We start from the raw sequence: 17840 nt of genomic DNA on the forward strand, positions 1-17840 counted from the left end.
GCTGCTGTGAAGCAGGATTCTCCACCATGAACAGAATCAACAATAAATATGGATCCAGGCTCAAAATGAGCACCTTGATATGTGCTTGAGAATGGCTTAGTCTCCATTCAAACCCAGATTTAAATCCTTGCAGGGCAGCATAAAGCCCACTGCTCTCATTAAGACAGAAAAAAAAAGAAAATAACAAGCGCTCAGTTCAGGTATTTGAGAAAATATGGGAATCAGGAAATTGTCTATAAACCAAACTGAATAACTGTTGTTTTCTACTTTAAAAAAACATACAAAAATGTTTTTTTTTTAAGTCGACGTATAACATGGATGCATAAAAGCCTCATTTTATTTCAGTGTTAAATTCTGTTTAAAGTAACAGATTATAATTAAAAATGTCTCCGGACCTTTACTGGTTGATGATTTTCTTAATTTGGACCCCACTGATTTTGAATTGGTTACCCCTAGAATAGAGGATGAGCTGAGAAAGAACCAGTTCGGTCTAGATTATGGTGCCTGTTTAACCTGGTTGTAATCCAGCTGGCTCCAGGTTTCTGTCTCAGGAGGCATGGCTGATTACATGGAGTCATTGGCTCTGCAGCAATCCCTCATACTCTGCAATAACATGGTGACCATGGAAAGAACCCACTGATTTTATGAGCCAGGCTCAGTCTGAGAGGCCAGCTGCTGCACAGGAATACTTTCTATGTCAGGAAGTCCAGAGGTTCCAGCAGACGTGCAGCGTTAGCTCAGTGGCTAACACTGTCATGTAATAAACCAGATTCTTCTGTTCTTACGTCCAGTGTTGATCCTTCCTGCTGACTTTGTTTCTTCCTCTCTGTTTTAACAGATAGTGAATTTTCTCAGGAAGAGGGATGACTTTGTGGATCTGATGATCAAACACATCGGGACCTCGGCCATCATGGACCTGCTGCTCAGGATGCTCACGTGCATCGAACCCCAGCAGCTGCGGCACGATGTTCTAAATGTGGGTACCAGGTCTGCTGAAAACCTTTGGTTTTTGGCTGAGAAGCAGAAACAGTCCTTCACAACTTTCAGGCTGCACCAGGAAGCATCCATCCTTTCTAAATAACAGAACCATTAAACCTAGATGTGCTGCTTTTTATTTACCTTGCTGGTTTAATAGTCGTGCTTTTTAGTAATTAGGAAGCCTAGAGCAGCGTGGGCTACGCGGATCGGTGTAGGATGTCAGGCTAAAGCCGTTCCTGTTGCCTTTGATAGTTTCACAGCAGATTTTTTTTTTCTTCTTTTACATAAAATGTGTAAAAGCTGAATTCTGTGGAACATTTTTGGCGCCTTAACTTTTAATCTGAATTTTAATAAGCAAATTCCAAATGTTTAGTTGTTCAAAGACAGAAAACATCTCTGGTTCCTCATTTTGATGCATTCATGGAAAGGGAAAAAAAAAGGGAATATTTGGTGTTGGACCCACAAGTCCTGGTTGAGATTCGGTCTGTCTTGTTTGAGCTTCCTGCTTTCTGCCAATAACCTGTAATCTGTGTTCTTTCTCTGAAGCTGTTTTATTTCCACCTAATGATGCATCGTTCTGTTTCCACCTTGATTTTTCAGTGGCTGAATGAGGAGAAAGTGATCCAGAGGTTGGTTGACATGGTGCAGCCCTCTCAGGATGAAGACGTGAGTGTTGCACGGCAGCTTCATGATGCTGTTGAGCTCTTCCTCGTATTGACCAGGTTCTTTGTCTTTGCCACAGAGACACTCCAACGCCTCGCAGTCCTTGTGTGAGATCATCCGGTTGAGCAGAGACCAGATGTTTCAGGTCCAGGGCTGCTCAGAGCCTGATCCTCTGCTGGCCACACTGGAGAAGTAAACCTTTTGCTCTTCATTTCTGAAGCGGAACGCGTTGGTTTCTGTTCCATGTGGTTCACTATTGGGCGGCAGAGCTCCGCCCCCTTTGTCAGTCCCCGAGGTCATAGGCTGATTCTGGAGGCTGTGATTCGGGTCTTGACTGTAGAGACCGGTCCAGCTCTTCATCTGGAAGAGGAAGGCTCCTTATAACAATGAATCCATTTTTGATAAATTAACTCATTTAGTAATCAATCATCAACTGGAGTATACAGACTCTTAAAAATTACCCTTTTGGCTGACAGAGTGACCCACTTAGAGAAGTTATTATACCAGATGAGAAAGTTTACCTAAAAAGCTAAATAATTGTGTGTCAATCTGCTCTGTCCTCCTCAAGTGGAAAAGTTTTAGTTTCTGCTGGTTTAATAAAAAAAAAAAATCGTTATTCAGGAACCTCTTGCCATCCTATTATTTATCAATTCATTGTAAAAATAATCAACAGATAAATTGATTAGCAAAATAATGATTAGTTGCAGCCTGCGGTCCATCTCCAGGCTGTTCCTGGAATGTTGGAGTCGTCCCTGCAGCATTTAGCTGAAGGAAAACCACTAAAATATTCTGGAAATAAACTGAAGGCCACAGGAAGTGTGGGGGATTAATGAGTTTCATCCATTAATCAAATTTTCTGGAAATAAATCTGTTTTCACTAACGCTCTTCTTGAGTTTCTGTCGTTCAGTGAAACGTCGGTTTTTTGTTCCTGGGCGTAGATCTGTAGATTTCAGTCGGCCAACCAGCAGCTATTAAAGCTGCATCTCTGACTGGTCTTCGTTATGATGAAGCTACAGGAAGATAAAATAGACTTTTAGTCTGTCTCATGTCTCCCAGCCAATAATCCAACAGAACCAAACAGCTAGCAGATAGAGAGGGAGCAGCTACAGAAAACATCAGCCAGCTATTGGTGGAATATTGAGCGGTACCACAGCGGCTTTCCCTGACCTGATAGCTATGAATGCATATAGGATGGATGAGCTTTGTTTTGCTAAATTCACCATAAAAACGGTTATTCTGGGCTACAGGAAATCCTGAACCGATTCAGCTTTATTATGAAACCAAATCCTTCAAAAATATTCCAAAGTTTTCATGGACCTTTAGTTTGACAGTTTGTAAAATCTGGAGTTTGGATAAGAGTCCATGTCTGCAGGCAGAGTTCTGTTTATCCAGTGATTGATTGATCGGATAGATGAACTGATTACTGTTAACCAGGGCTGAGTTTCTTCCAGAAGTAACAGGTTTCTTCCGGACAAGTGGAAGAAATTTTTTTTTTTTTCCCATTTCTTCTGGAAGAATGTCCTGGTGATGGATCATATTTTAGAGAACTTGAATAATTCCATTGAAAAGTAAACTTATTACAGTAGTAGCCATTCAAAACTTTCCCACTTTCCTTGGCTGGTCCCTTACAATTTATTTTTAAACATCTAAAATATTCTTTCTCTCATGATTTGTGGACATTAAGAGCTAAAGAGAAGTGTCATCTCCTGGTCAGACCCTGTAATTCAGTGAAAGGATGGAGTAAAAGTAAAAAAAAACACCCAGGAGAAGGCCAGTGGCTGGAAGTTGGAGGGGATTTTGCTGCCATTCGGCTGCCTTTTGACTGGGAAGGGCCATTTTGAACGGCTGCTACTGTATATGCATCAGGCTACATAAGGTGAAATCTTTTCTCTTTGAGGTTTTTACGGCACCAGTGGCTCGTTTACTGTTAAGTTGGCTGAGAGGAATTGGGGTACAAGAGAGGGTTGAGACTCATCTACCAACTGAAGCTGCTGTTGTTTCAGACTCGTCTGAAGAGTTCGGCTGTTTTCTTTTCCTTGTTCCAGTCGATGCCTTGAGATGTTTCTTCTGGGTTGTTCTCACATCTTCCTGTTTCTCCTGGTCTCTTTCAGGCAGGAGACGGTGGAGCAGCTGCTCTCTAACATCTTTGAAAAGGATAAAAATGAGTCTGCGATAGTCAGCGTCATCCAGATCCTGCTCACGTTGTTCGAGACCAGGAGGCCGGCGTAGGTTCCGCTCCCTGTGCTGCTGTAGCTGCCAGTAGTGTTGGTCGGCTGCCTTAACGCCGCTGCTGTCTGTCGCAGGTTCGAGGGCCATATGGATTGTCCTCCTGGGATGTCCCACCCTTCGTTCTCAGTCAACCACAGCATCCTGGAGGCCGTGAGACCCCGGATTAAAGATTTCCATCAGCTGCTGCTTGAACCCCCAAAGGTGAAGCACCTGGACTCATCAGCCAATCACAGCTCAGCCTTTCAGTGTGGAGGGTTGTTTACCTGACTGCTGTTTGCTCTCCTTCTTTAGAAGAATGTTCTGAAGACGACGTGGGGAGTTCTGGACCCACCGGTGGGGAACACCAGGCTCAATGTGGTCAGACTGGTGGCCAGTCTGCTGCAGTGCAACGCTCACAGCATCAACACAGAACTCATCAACCTCAACACTCTGGGAGTCATTTTAGTGAGTAACCTCCTCCCCATCACCCGCCCTCCCCTCCTGGGTTGGTACCAGAGACAGTTTTACTGTGCTTCTGAGGACAAACCGAGCCTCACCTCCATAAATCGCTGCTAAACGCTCTGTTTTCTGCTCTCTCTGCCAGGATATGTATTTCAAATACATCTGGAACAACTTCCTCCATATTCAGGTGGAAATCTGCACAGCAATGATTCTGGCCATGCCTCCGGCTCCCACAGACGGCCAGCTGGATGGGGAGCAGGGCGCGGCGCCGGAGAGTGCCCTCATCAGACATGTAAGATCTTCTCTGGCTCTTCAGCGTCTTCGGTTCAGCTAAACTTATGATTGAGAGGTTTTTAAAATCCAGTTTCAAACCAGATGCTGGCCTGGTGTAGGTGTTGTTTTTTAGATCAAAGCCTTACTTATCGTTAGCTTTGTGTTTTTTAATGGTTAGATGCATATTACTGATAGAATATTGTATATTTCTGAGATCCTCCCATATTTTTATAGTTTGCATTTTTCCCAAGTCCCTGTTTACAAATGACACTATGTGTACTATCTGAGTCGTGACGTCCTCTGAAGGAAGAAGCAGGGAGACATCTGAGGTCTGTTTGGACAAGAGCTGTGAAAACAATGCAATATGGGAAACTCTCCAAAGAAATCGGATAAAGTATTTACATTTCAATTCTATTCAGTTTATTTCTATAGCTCCAATTCACATCATGTCATCTCAGGTCACTTTCCAGTTCACCAGATCATCCAGTCGGATTGATTCAAAGTTTTCTATCTAAGGAAAACCAGCTGATTGCATCGACTCATTGACTCTTCAGCAATCCCTCACACTAAGCATGCTTGTAGTGAGAGTGGAGAGGAAAAACCTCCAACAGAACCAGGCTCAGTGTGTAGAAATGTATATTAGAAAGTTGTGTTTTTGCTTCATTAACACTGAAACTAATTTTTCTCCTTTCAGGTTAAGAACTGTAAATAAATGTTTTTAGCAAAAGCTTTAAAAGTGCCTCAATTGCCCCATTTCCAATAGCCCTCTGAAACCGATCCGTGCCGAGTTCGGTTCCTTACGACCTTTTGAACACCACGCTAGCACGGATTCTCGCCTCCTATTGGCGGCAGACATGGGCAATGTGGAGTCAACAAGTCATCTCCATGTCATGTATTTGTTCTACCCAGCCACTGAAGCAGGTGAGTCCAATCATCACCATGAATTAACCTGTGCAGATTGGACTCACCTGGTTAATTGGCTGGGTAGATTAAATACATGACATGGAGATGACTTGTTGACTCCACATTGCCCATGTCTGATTGGCGGTCCACCATACTACAGCTCTCACAGTGGGAATTACGCAAACAAAAGTGGCGGTGCCCATAACATTCAGGAACTTATGTGCCTGGATAAGAGTCCTGCACCCAAATTTCAATGAGAGCCTGGGTCTCTGCATCATCCCATGCCGCACCACGCTCTTTTAATGCCATTTATTATAAACCCTTTTTTAGAGCAAGTTAGCGTTTTTGATCACTTCCATACCCCTTACAAATGGAGCCCCAAAACCCCTTACAAATGGAGCCCCAGACCGTTCTCTGCACGGTTTCTAAAGGGCAGTTTGTGCTGAAACCAAACTGCTTTACTTCTTATTTTATTTCCTTTGTGATGATTGGCTGACTTCCAGGCTGTCAGCTGCTTTATAAACCGTTGTCTGTTGTTTGTTTTCCTCCAGCTGTTTCAAGCCTGTCAGCTGATCCAAAGAATCGTGGAGGCGTGGCGCTCCAACGAGAAAGAACAGTAAGCCACCTCGTTGATCGGACCGAGCACAGCGGCCTCCACCACCGCTCCCGTCGTCCCCTAATCCTGCCCTTCTGTGTGTGTTTCAGAGCAGAGGGCGGCCGGCGGCGAGGCTACATGGGTCACCTCACCAGGATAGCTAATTCCGTAGTTCATAATAGCGACAAAGGTCCTAACGGCCCGCAGATACAGGCACTCATCTCTGGTAAGGAGTCATCTGTTTGAGTTTATAGCTGAATTCTACCTCCAGGATAAACCAGTGTAGCTTCCAGTTGGACCAGTAAAAGGCCCAGTTTATGCAGGGGAATCTCCTCTGAAACTTTCTCAGAAGGTTCCTGTGCCTGGGAAGGTTGATTCCTCTAGAAATAGGATAAGAATGTGATTTCATTAACTTCCTCAGTTAAATTGTGACCAATGGTAAACTGGTTGTTGAGGCTGAATAACTGGGCTGTTTTTGGAGCTAACCGCCGGCGCTGCTGTGTGTGACAGAGCTGCCAGCTGAGGACAGGGACAACTGGGAGGCCTTCATTTCAGGCCAGCTCGCCGACACAAACAAAAGAAACACAGTGGACCTGGTGAGCTCCTGACCTCCTCGTCCTGGTTCTGCTTTTAGTTCCAGACTCTAAAGGTTCTGATCCGTTTCAGGTCAACACTCATCACATCCATTCTTCCAGCGATGATGAGGTGGACTTTAAAGATGGCGGCTTTCACCCGGACTCTTCAATCCAACAAGTAAGACGCACTCAAATACCCCCCCTTTGTAGAGCCGCACATCTAGATATGTCAGAAACTGTTGTAATGATCTATCCACACAGACCTCCTGACTATTGGTTAGGATTTAAGTCTGTGATTCCAACCCTGGTCCTCAGGAACCTCTGCCCTGCATGTTATAGATGCAGCACTGCTGAGTCAAACGGTGGCTCCTCCTCTGCAATCAGGTGCTGCAGAAACCTGGGAACCATCTATTCTTTTCTGGTGTGATGCAACATGCGGGACAGAGTCCCTGAGGAACAGGGGTTTAGAACCACTGATTTAGGTGGAAGTGGGTCAGAACCGGGATGGGACAGTGACATGTCCCTCAGACTGCAGCAGGTCATCTAGCTAGAACTGGTGTTCTGTCAGTCCATCATACCCATAGCAGCACGCATTAGTCTTCTTCCTCCACTCTCCTTTCATCCAGTCACTCTGTTTTATTTCCTGATTTAGTCAGGTGTTTGTCATAGTTTTGTGCATAAAACAACAAAAATCCTTCATTAGGTTCACTACACACATTAGCTTTAAACAAAAACCATTGCATGTCCACTTGATGAGGATCTTATCAAAGAATGATCAGCATTTTTTGACAGAGAATTAAATATTTATAGGGAGAGGATTCTACAACTCAGTGACAGGATATGAGATTTATTTGTTTTAGTTCTTTTCAAATATGAGCGGCATGCGGATCATTTTATTAATATTTACAGCACATGAGGAACTACTGAAATCATTTTCAGATTACACTTGAACAGATTAATTCCATGGACATAAAGATATAACTTTAGGGTAAGAATTTGCTCAGTGATAACAGCCTGCTGAGCCTACTGGTACAATCTGAAGCCATTCTATGGGACTGATGGCCGCTAATAACGATGATGCGCGTCATGCTTATTACTAAGCGTATGTTGAGCTGACAGAACACCAGTACTTTAACATGAGAAACCAGGTCATGCTGCAGTGAAAGTGCACTGATAGGAGCCCTCAGCTCCAGGGCCCGGTCGGCTCCGGAGTCCCGCTGCCTGCTGCAGTGACTCCATGCCAGTCTGGAGCAGAGCAGGTCGTTCAGGCTGATAAAGAGCAAAGTGGAGTTTGCAGGTAACAGACCACACCTGCAGACTGAGGATCACGTTTCCTGGACTTTTATCCATTAATATTTATACAGTCAGCATAAATATGAGCGTTGAATGAAAAAACTTAAAAATTTAATTTCCTTCAATAGATGCAAAGAAAAACCAGGTGAGACGATCAGTAGGATGTAGAACTCGAGACCGGCCTTGGTCTCCGTTTGTACTGGGCCTCAGACAGGACAGCCCATTGCTGATAGTATCCTCCATAACTTACTGATTCCTCTCAGAAATCGGTTTATAAAAACTTCAAATCATTGGTAGTGTAATGATCTCACCTTCAGAGCTACATTCAGCTCAAAGCTCTGCTGATAATGCTGTTACCTGAGATAACTTTAACCATATTATTAATGAAATATAACTATGTAATCAGAGTCAGCAGATCTCTAAAGCCGGGCATACACTGTGCGATATTTTTCCATCGTTACACGCAGCTACAGCTCAAAATGTACGATGAAACCGCAGGGTTTAAAAGTTCAAAACAAGAAGCAGGTGTGGAAAAGAAGCGAACCGTTTAGATTTACACTGCTGCAGGAGGTTGATCCATCACTCTCCCATCCCTGTTTGTTAAACCCAGCCTGGGAAATCAGCTATACACTGATCAGGGGAAAACGGAAAGCATCATGGAGCTCGAAGCCACATTTTAAATCCCACTTCAGCCCCAGCTTTCCGTTTGTTATCAAACTCCTCAGAGTCTGAAACGAAGCAGCCTTTGTGACGCTTCAGGAAGTCCTCTGCCCACAGAGTTTAGATGATTCCCTTTTCTTTCCCAGCCAGGTTTCTCCAGCTGCTGCTGGAAATGTTCTTGTACTGTGCACCTGTCTTTTTTAACACTTTCTGTGACACATTTCCACATTTCTAAAGTTTTGTCCTGCAAATAATGTCTAGCTGTGTGTAGAGCTAAGACTATATCATTATCGTTGGTCCTGGGTCTCGCCAGGCCTTTTCTGATTATCAGATGCAACAAATGACGTCCAATTTTATTGAGCAGTTTGGCTTCAATGACGAAGAATTCGCTGACCAGGATGACGTTGCAGAGTAAGTATTCATCCTGCATGACTGTTACCGTCTGTCTGTGACGCCAAAGACAGTCCGAACCTGGTGGAAACACTACGTTCAGTCAGCCATATTTATGACACCATCTAAGAGCCCCTCTCTATTGATATAGAAGTTCCTAAGTGGACTCTGTGGGGATTAGGCTGAACAGAGAGCGTATTCACCGCTTCGCCTGTCTTTTGCTGTCTGGAGCTTATTTTTCTGTGTTGGGGTGACTGGGTCTGTGTGGTGGGGAGAGCTGGCAGCTGATTGGTGGGTTAGCAACACTTCCGACTTGGAGGATTGGCCGCCTGTTTCCTTCTTCTGCTTCATGAGATCATCAGTAATCAAAATAAGCTATCTCAATCCGTTCTAGGGATGTGGATGAAATTCAGTTTTGCAGTATATCGTGATTTTCGTCTGCCTGATATAATACCGATTTTTCAGTTCCCATTGTCAATTTTAGAAAAACAAAAAAGTTTATTTAAAAAAAATATGGGACAATGACTACCTCTGCACCACCACTCTCCATATTTGTAGTTGAGGTAGCTCCAAACAACATGGATACCAAAATTCTATTCAGTTTATTTCTATAGCTCCAATTCTCATCATGTCATCTCAGGTCACTTTCCAGTTCATCAGATCATCCAGTCAGATTGATTCAAAGTTTTCTATCTAAGGAAAACCAGTTGATTGCATCGACTCATTGACTCTTCAGCAATCCCTCACATTAAGCTTCTAGTCTAGAAGCTAATCCCTTTATTTCTGTGGGTAAACTGGCAAACCGGTTCAGCTTGATCCATCAGGGCGTTTTTAACCTGCTGATCTCTGATCAGTACCTGCAGCCCAGCAGTCTAAGATGTTTAGGAGCAGAGTCATACATAAAAGTTCTTTATCTGGGGAGAATTCAGCTCCTTTCAAAATAAAAGCCCAGGTACCTATGGGGCCAGTTGGGCTGTTAATATTATTGTACTTTGTTTTATTCCAGATCAGGGAAGTCACAATCCTTCACAGCCGCTCTCCTGCAACGTTTCTTTAAGCTGTGATAATTTAAACGGTTTGAAACCAGGAAACACTTGTTAGTAATTTCCCCAAATTCAGCGACTTGCCTTGATGGAGTAATTGCCAGCAGTTGATCCTCATCACTTCCAGGCTTAACCGTCTCTGCATGTCTGCTCCACCTCCTATGGTTCACTTCCTGTTGGGATTCATCTCAAGTCGTAGATATTAGCATTTCTAGCAGTACTAATGATGATGTGGAACAATGCCCCCTACTGGGTGGTAGAAATGGTGCTTTCTGGGTTTAAGGGCATATTTTACGGTGGTTAGTTCTGGAGATATTCTGATCTGAACATCTGTTTCGGTTCTTATGTTGAAGAAAATTGTAGTTTGGGCATTCATGAAAGTGGGCCCTTAGGGCCATCTGTTAACTTCTAATAGATGTCATTTGGGTTAGAAATCTGCTGCACTGGAGGAAAGTCCTCCATCAGTTTGAGCCCTTCACCTTTTCTCACATTATACCACACTCACAAAGTTGGCCCTCTAGGGCCGCCATCCTGCAGGTTTTACGGGTTTCCTTCCTTTCTTCCTTCCTTCCTTCCTTCAGCACAGCTGATCTCTATTCATTACTGATTATCAGGCTTTTGCTTAACTCCAATCATCAGAATTAGCTGAGCTGAACCAGAAAACCTCTAAAACCTGCAAAACCTGCAGGTCGGCAGCCGTCGAGGGCCCACTTTGGGGAAACCTGGCTTACACTGACCTCCAGTTGCCCTTTAGGGTGGACATGTTTACATTCAAGCATAGCCTGCTTGCATGTAGAGAGCAGGTTATGAAAACTTCCTAGAAAAAAAGTGGAAAAGTGTGGATCGGCGCATGGCTAGCTAGTTCTCACTTCTGTCGTTGTTGCTGTACATTTGATGTCAAAACGTTTTACCTGAAATGTTTTCATGCACTTATCATTGTGTTGCCGTGGTGATTCCTAAAACTTCTCCTTTTAATCCTACAGGATTCCCTTTGATAGAATATCAGACATCAACTTTTCCCTGAATACAAATGAAAGTGTAAGTATTCCGAATATCTATCCTACGTAGTCGTATTTATTCAGGTTAGGATGGGGGATCGTACCTAAACAGCTGCAGATGTTAGGACAGTGGGCCTCTGAACTAATACTACAGTAGCAGCCATTCAAAATGGCCCTTCTGTCAAACGCCTGTTGAATGGCAGCAAAATCCCCTCCAGCTTCCAGCCTCTGCAGTGACTCCCTCTTGCACATTTTTTTTTACTCTGACTCCACCCTTTCACTGAATTACAGGGTCTGACCAGGAAATGGCGCTTCTCTTTAGATCTTAATGTCCACAAATCTTGACAAAAAAGAATATTTTAGTATAAAGATTGATGTTTAAAAAGGAATTGTAGGGGATCAGCCAAGGAAAAGTGGGGAAAATTTGAAAGGCTGCTAATGGATGAGACTGAGTCTTAATTTAAAGGAGATTTTGATTCCCGGGATGACTTTGTAATTGTTTATTTATTTATTTATTTTTTTGTTTGTTTTTTCGCTACAAAATCTAAATGTTGGTGAAGATTCTCAGTCATCCAGGTCATAGTCATTCCAAAAAAATTAAAAGCAATCCACTGGACTTTTATTTCCAAGTTAAAAGACATTTCTCTTCACATCTAGGAAGCTTTTAATTACAAAATGTCATAAATAGCGTTGAGTTCCAGGATTTATACAGTAGTCCAACAAAACCTTGTTTTGGTTTTGTTTTTATACAAAATAAAAAATTAAATTAAATTGGTTTTTATTGAAGTCCTTTGTCTGCTCAGCCTTGGAGGAGATGGATGCTGCTTCCTTGTAGCATGGGTGTAATCCTAGCATCCTATGTTTTTTCACATCTTTTGTTCCATCTTTATATTGATCAAAGACCTGCACATCACGGAAAATATAAACATTATTATAACTCTGCTGCATTGGTTTATATTCCACTAACTGAAAGTAGGCCCAAATGAAAACTGAAGGTTTTTCCTTTTTCTAGATTTATTTTTTAACAGAGCAGTTTAAGGTCAGTGGAAGCCGTGGACCTTTAGCCTGGATGCTGATGCTGCCCTGCTGCTTTTTTTTTCTCCCCAGGCTAATATAGCCTTGTTTGAGGCCCGCTGCAAGGAAAAAATCCAGCAGTTTGAAGATGCTGGTTCAGACGAGGAGGACATCTGGAATGAAAAAGATGTCACCTTCGCTCCAGAGGCGCAGAGGCGCCCGAGGTAAGCTGGTAAACTCAGGGCCTGCTGAGCGCAGCTGGTTTGTGTACTTGGCGCTGCGTGGAGGCGGACCTCAGCATTCTGTGGGTCCTTCCAGGAGTTCAGGCAGCACCGACAGCGAGGAGAGCACGGACTCAGAGGAAGAAGACACCAAGAGGGATCCTTTTGAACCCTGCAACCCCGCCACTGACGACCGCATGGAGGTGGACACAGGTGGGGGAAGCAGTCGTTACTCAGGTTAGGAATGCGTGGCCTCGCTTTGTCATGCAGCATTTGAAGTTTGGACCGAATGTCTGTCTCTGAAGCTCCAGTGTGGACGGCCAACTTCGACGACGTGCCTATGGATACGGGGATGGCAGCAGCTCCCGTCTCCAGCCCCAGCGACCCCGATGCGTCCTCCCCTCTGTCTTCTAGCACAGATGTTCCCCCAGAAGCGGCGTGGAGCTCTGCTCCCGCACCTGCTGCACCAGCCAGCGCAGAGACGGGCTGGGCCGACTTCTCCAGCTTCTCTCCCGTGTGGTACGCTGCCGCCGCCGCCTCTACCTGCTTCTCTAACAGCCATCGCCTTAAAATCTGAACCTTTTCTTTCTGTTTTTTAGTCCCAAAGACCCTTTGAGGTGCAACTCTCCCGTTGCCATGGAAACCAGCATAGAAACAGTAGACCCACTGGGGGTTAATGCACCGATGCGTCCTGAAGGTGAGTTTGCATACAGCAGCGTCTGTTGGCGTCCGGCTGCATTGTTGTGACCGAGCTGGTTGCTTTGCTCTGTCAGAATGCGACGGTTGGCTATGCGCTGACGCGGCCCCCCCCTCGTCTTCATCGTCGAAGGACTGCGAGGGATCTACGGCAGTGGAAGAAACGTCCTGCTTGGAGCAGCGGAGCATCACAGAGACAGTCATCAACGGCTCCATGAAGGAAACCGTCAGCCTCACAGTCGACGCCAAGACTGAGACCGCCGTTTTCAAGAGGTTCGCCCGGCGCATCCACACTCACTGCTAATACATGGTCACCTCTAAAGCTGCTGACTGACGTTTGATGCCTGCCGTATGTCCCGTCCCGTCTCCCCCCTCCCCTGATTGCTGCTGCTTAGACTACAAAGCCTTCTCTAACCAGTTTTACCTTCTGCAGCATTTTAGGCTTAGGTTGACCTGAAGTCCAGCTCCTCAAACAGCCTTTGGACACTTCATAGTTTCCTTTCCTTATAATGTGACAGTTAGTCCAACACTCAAGGGATCAGTTAGTCCTACATTTATTTTAGCATAAGTATGGAGCCGGGCATACACTGTACCATATTTTCAATCGTTGTAGTGTCGGTTAGTGCGCACGACCCATGTACAGAGGCCTTAGTCCTCGACGAGGCCGACCCCGGTTCTAATCCGGCCTGTGGTCCTTTGCCGCATGTCTTTCCCCCTCTCCTGTACCCTTTCCTATCAGCCTACTTTGCAATAACAAGCCACTAGTTCATAAACAGTATGAACTTGCACTGTACTGCCGAACGCGCGGATGTGTTCTACCTGTTCACACTCTACGTCCAAAAACAGCTGATTGGATGCTGATTGGCGCTTGTTGGACAGGTACATCTGGAAGAAGTTTTTGAACCGTTGTACCGTACTGGTACGCTGCAAAAAAATTAACATCCAAGTAATTTTTTTCTCTTAAAACAACAAGTGGCTTTTCTTTTTTTTATTGAGGAAACTAAGACACTTTAAACTTGTTGGAAATGTTTTACATCCTTAGATTCTCCACAGTTCAAATGCCAAGTTCATTTTATGGACACCGTGATCAGCGAAGCAAATAAAGATAAAGATATAGCGGCATGTTAAATCAGAATGTTTAAAATGAAGCTCTGACTTCTTGCCTCCGAAGCATTCCTGAGGCCAGATTATAAATCCAATCTTAGATTGTTTAAATTCCATTTGTCTGTAAGGGTCCACCGATTAAAAAGTAATCCAGCATATTCCTGATAAAAACATCCCATGATGAGAAAATCCCCATAAAGTCAGTTTTTACCATCAGAAAAGTTTGATCCTTATAGCTAATGCTAACCGTCTTGCTAATCACCCTAGCTTTGAAAAAAGGCTTTCTTTTCCCGGTGAGGCTCGTGTGGGGGGGGAACAAAAAAAGCTGCTGCAGCAAAAAAGCGTAGAAAGTCTTCACGCTTCGGCATAATGGCGAACCGCTAGTCAAACAGCTTAGTCAAACAGTTACGCTTGGAGCCTACGTAAAAACTTAATGGCGGAACGTACACAAAAGGTTGAATTGACAAACAAGTAGCCAACACACTTCCACCAATAGCCAAAGAGGATTGGCTAATGGTGTGTAGGCGTCACCACAGCAAGAATTTATGGATTACATTTTCTTTTTTTTGGGTGAGCCATAAGTGCAAGAATGCCATCTATCAATTAAGTCATTTTCGAATAATCTGGACACTTAAATTGTGAGAAAAATCCTCTTTCATACCTTTAAGGATAAATACAATTAATTGTAAGAATTTTGTACGTGTTTCTCGATGGTTTTTCTAGCGTAAATCGGCTCGTAGCTCTGCTTCAGCGGCAGGATTTGCTCACGACGGCCGACTGAATTTCCAACGTTTTTAATTTTCTCCCGTCCTTATGATTCCTGATGGGGAGGCAGTCATGAGAGGCTAATGGCCCCTCATTATCCCCTGGAGGAGGCTGACAGTCTGACAATCCAGAAAGATACTCCCACGACTGAAGAATTGGCTCGAAAAGGGCAAAAACTGGTACGGTGTACGCCCGGCTTAACGGATTCCAGATATGCTGAAGCTTTTCTTCCTCCTTTTACATGTTAAAAACATTTTACACAGGTCTCCATTAAAAAATAAACATTAATGAATGAGAGCAAACATAAAAGATGGATAGCAAATGGAGGGATGCTAATGAATCGATTCTTGTGAGCCGATGGCCGACTACTGGGCTGATGATCTAACCGGCTGCAGGAGCAAAATCTTTACATTTCCTATCAGGTCCAACATCAGTCCCCTCCTGTTCAGTTTTTTTTTTTATTTAACTGAAGCTGTCTGGTCTCCTGTAAGCCCTGTTTTAACACCAATGGAAGGCTGCTAACCCGCTAAACGGCGGTGAAGAAGCCGCGTTTCCTCTCGCTCCTCTGTCCCAGTGTCCTGTTGTTGATGCTGTCTTATGTCTCAGTGAACCTCAGTGTCATGATATTTAACGAGCAACCCTCTCTCTCTTGCTGTGCGTTGTGGGTGTGGTCTTCAGAGTGTTGAAATCTTATCGGTATGTACAGCCAATCAGAGACGAGCCTGCAGCCGTAATGTAGTCTTGTTGTCACGTCAACCACCAACTTGTCTTTTCCCAGTTTCTATTTTGCGTTTGTTGTTTTTCTTTCTGTTGTCGTTTTCATTCTCTCCATTCTGCATGTTTCTACCAAAGCTGTGTCAAAGTGTTTAGTTAGTTTTGGTTTCATGTTTTTTATTGTTTATTTGGCTTTTTTCTCATCTGCTGAGGCAGCAGGAGCACCAAAGTCCAACGGCACAGGTAGCGAGTTTCTGAACTCCACCTGAATCCTTGACATTTAACCATCGTTAAAATGCTGATTTATGAACGACTCGTCATTTTCTTCCCGCTTTAAAATAATCCGTCCTTATGCTGTGATTGATGATTTGGTAAAAAAGGCAAATGTTTGCTCATAAAGGCCACAGTGGGCGTCCTGTTCAATAAACGGGAGCCATTACTGGATTCCTTTTCAGTCGGCCATTAATGTAGCTTCTATTAATACTATATTATCAGATATTTCAGCGCAGCCTGGCAGTCGGTTAGCCGTACGTCGAGCTAGCCTAGCGGCTCCTGACTGTGACTGGAACGTGGGACTGCGAGGTTCATTCCAGTCTGAGGTGGAAATAAATCTGTAAAGATTTTCTTGTAGAATAGTTGACCCTTACAAACTCGGCTTTAGCTTAGACCTTTAAAGAACGGAGAGCTTCTGCTGAGCCTGCCAGGCAGCCATTACCTCGTTGGATGTTTGTTGGTGTTTTGCTTTGATTGAGTCCTCATCAAGATCTTTGGTGGTTCTCTGAGATAAAGCAAGACTGACGGCTGATCCAATCTGTTTCGGTCCAATCTGTGTCTAAAAGCGATCTCCATGTTTGCTTACAGAGCAACCAATCGAAACCTTCCAAACAATCGACCTTCTCCATTTGCTGTACATTTGAGTGTTCCTAGATTCTCCCCATCTCCATCCCATCACCCTTTGTTGACTGTTCTGTCAGTCCAGCATGCTTCCAGTCTCACATCTGGCTGTGTTCTGTGTGTGTTGTGGTGACGGCGGCGCGGCACGCGTCCCTTCCTAATGCGTGTCCTCGTCTGTTTCAGCGATGAAGAGAAGCTGGCTTCTGAAGAGAAACACTCGGTGGTGGAGCGTGTGGATTCAGCGGTAAACAGCTTAGCTACAGCCGGCTCTCCGAACACGGGGTCAGACATGAGTCCTTTAACTCACCACACACACACCCACCCACACACACACACACAGGAACAGCCTGGCATTATTAGTAACAATCAAACCTCCACCATAAAATACTGTTTATCATGGAGGATTTAGCAGTAAACTGTGGGAAAGGTTTAGAAATCTATGTCTAACACTTTGTTTCCAGGTGTTTCAACTGTTTAATGGATTATGTCAAACCTGTTGGTCAAACTGATTTAAATAAACTCCACTTTTATTTCATTTATTTAGAAAGTACAACAATCATGGTCTGGACAAAGGGCTGCTCAAAATATAGAATCAATAAAACAAAGTTAAAGCTAAACTAGATTTTTTGCGTTGAAATATGAGTAATAAAAATGTGTTTTTAGAGCTTTAAAGGGGCTGGTCTAATTTCAACGGGAAGCTCATTCCTTATGTTACGTTCAAACCGCACGCAGCAGAAGCAGCAAAAACGCACACGCGGCTTCACTTTTCATGCTTGTACAAGTTTTTTTTATCATTCTCTTTTTATTGAATTTTCTTTCTCCTTTTGTACATGCAGTTTGTGAATACTAAGACATATTTATCCAACACAGTCATAAATTAATATTCACAAAATGTGATCCCATTTAGCCCACACAGGTCACAACCCAGTAGGTCCATGCACTAAATTTCTATCTCTGAAAGAAGTGGGACACATTTTAAGGAAATTCATTAACTTAATTAAGTTGGAGCCTCATTGTAAGTTTTTGATGCTTGTACCAGTTTAGTTCTGAAGGGCGGGTGAAGCATCTTTGCTGCTCTAGCTGTGTGGTGTTAAAGTGGTTCTGATGCGCGTTGGGCGGAGCTACTCTATCCTTTCTTTGCCTGGAACAATGGCAGCTATATTTGCTGTGATCAGTGGGTAAAAAGTGGTTTGAATCTATGTTGAAGTGAGAAAGTCCTCCTGAAAACATGGTCTGTGCAGTCAGTTCATCCAGATTACCATCCTGCCTTCAAAGATTATTTCTCTGTGGGAGCCGCTCAGACCCCCACATACCGGCGGTGCGCTGTCACTGGGAATCCCCAGCAGCAGCTGCGTTTGCGGTGCGTTGCACGCGTCAGATGCTGCTTTAG

General features: G+C 44.0%; 1 protein-coding gene across 8 annotated transcripts in view; it reads left to right on the forward strand.

The window, feature by feature from the left end:
* The window catches only part of ppp6r3 (protein phosphatase 6 regulatory subunit 3), a 32396-nt gene that overhangs the window by 10289 nt on the left and 4267 nt on the right, over positions 1-17840 (forward strand). The window contains exons 5-24 of one of the 8 annotated variants that reach the window (XR_001482171.1): positions 839-976; positions 1579-1644; positions 1721-1833; positions 3754-3867; positions 3946-4072; positions 4163-4315; positions 4455-4604; positions 6040-6104; positions 6194-6309; positions 6594-6679; positions 6750-6836; positions 8925-9022; positions 11028-11082; positions 12150-12280; positions 12375-12490; positions 12583-12796; positions 12877-12974; positions 13051-13246; positions 15521-15538; positions 16634-16694. Coding sequence is in view for 6 of the 8 variants with exons in the window: in XM_015402932.1 (XP_015258418.1) it covers positions 839-976; positions 1579-1644; positions 1721-1833; positions 3754-3867; positions 3946-4072; positions 4163-4315; positions 4455-4604; positions 6040-6104; positions 6194-6309; positions 6594-6679; positions 6750-6836; positions 8925-9022; positions 11028-11082; positions 12150-12280; positions 12375-12490; positions 12583-12796; positions 12877-12974; positions 13051-13246; positions 15521-15538; positions 16634-16732 (2240 nt within the window). In the remaining 2 variants the exon portion in view is untranslated. Of the gene's footprint in view, positions 1-838; positions 977-1578; positions 1645-1720; positions 1834-3753; positions 3868-3945; positions 4073-4162; positions 4316-4454; positions 4605-6039; positions 6105-6193; positions 6310-6593; positions 6680-6749; positions 6837-8924; positions 9023-11027; positions 11083-12149; positions 12281-12374; positions 12491-12582; positions 12797-12876; positions 12975-13050; positions 13247-15520; positions 15539-16633; positions 16733-17840 lie in introns of all 8 variants that reach the window. The other 7 variants (XM_015402932.1, XM_015402934.1, XM_015402935.1 and 4 more) reach the window with 7 other exon arrangements.

This window comes from Cyprinodon variegatus, unplaced genomic scaffold (assembly GCF_000732505.1).
Source record: "Cyprinodon variegatus isolate N-32 unplaced genomic scaffold, C_variegatus-1.0 Scaffold1413, whole genome shotgun sequence".
In the NCBI taxonomy this organism is placed as follows: domain Eukaryota; kingdom Metazoa; phylum Chordata; class Actinopteri; order Cyprinodontiformes; family Cyprinodontidae; genus Cyprinodon; species Cyprinodon variegatus.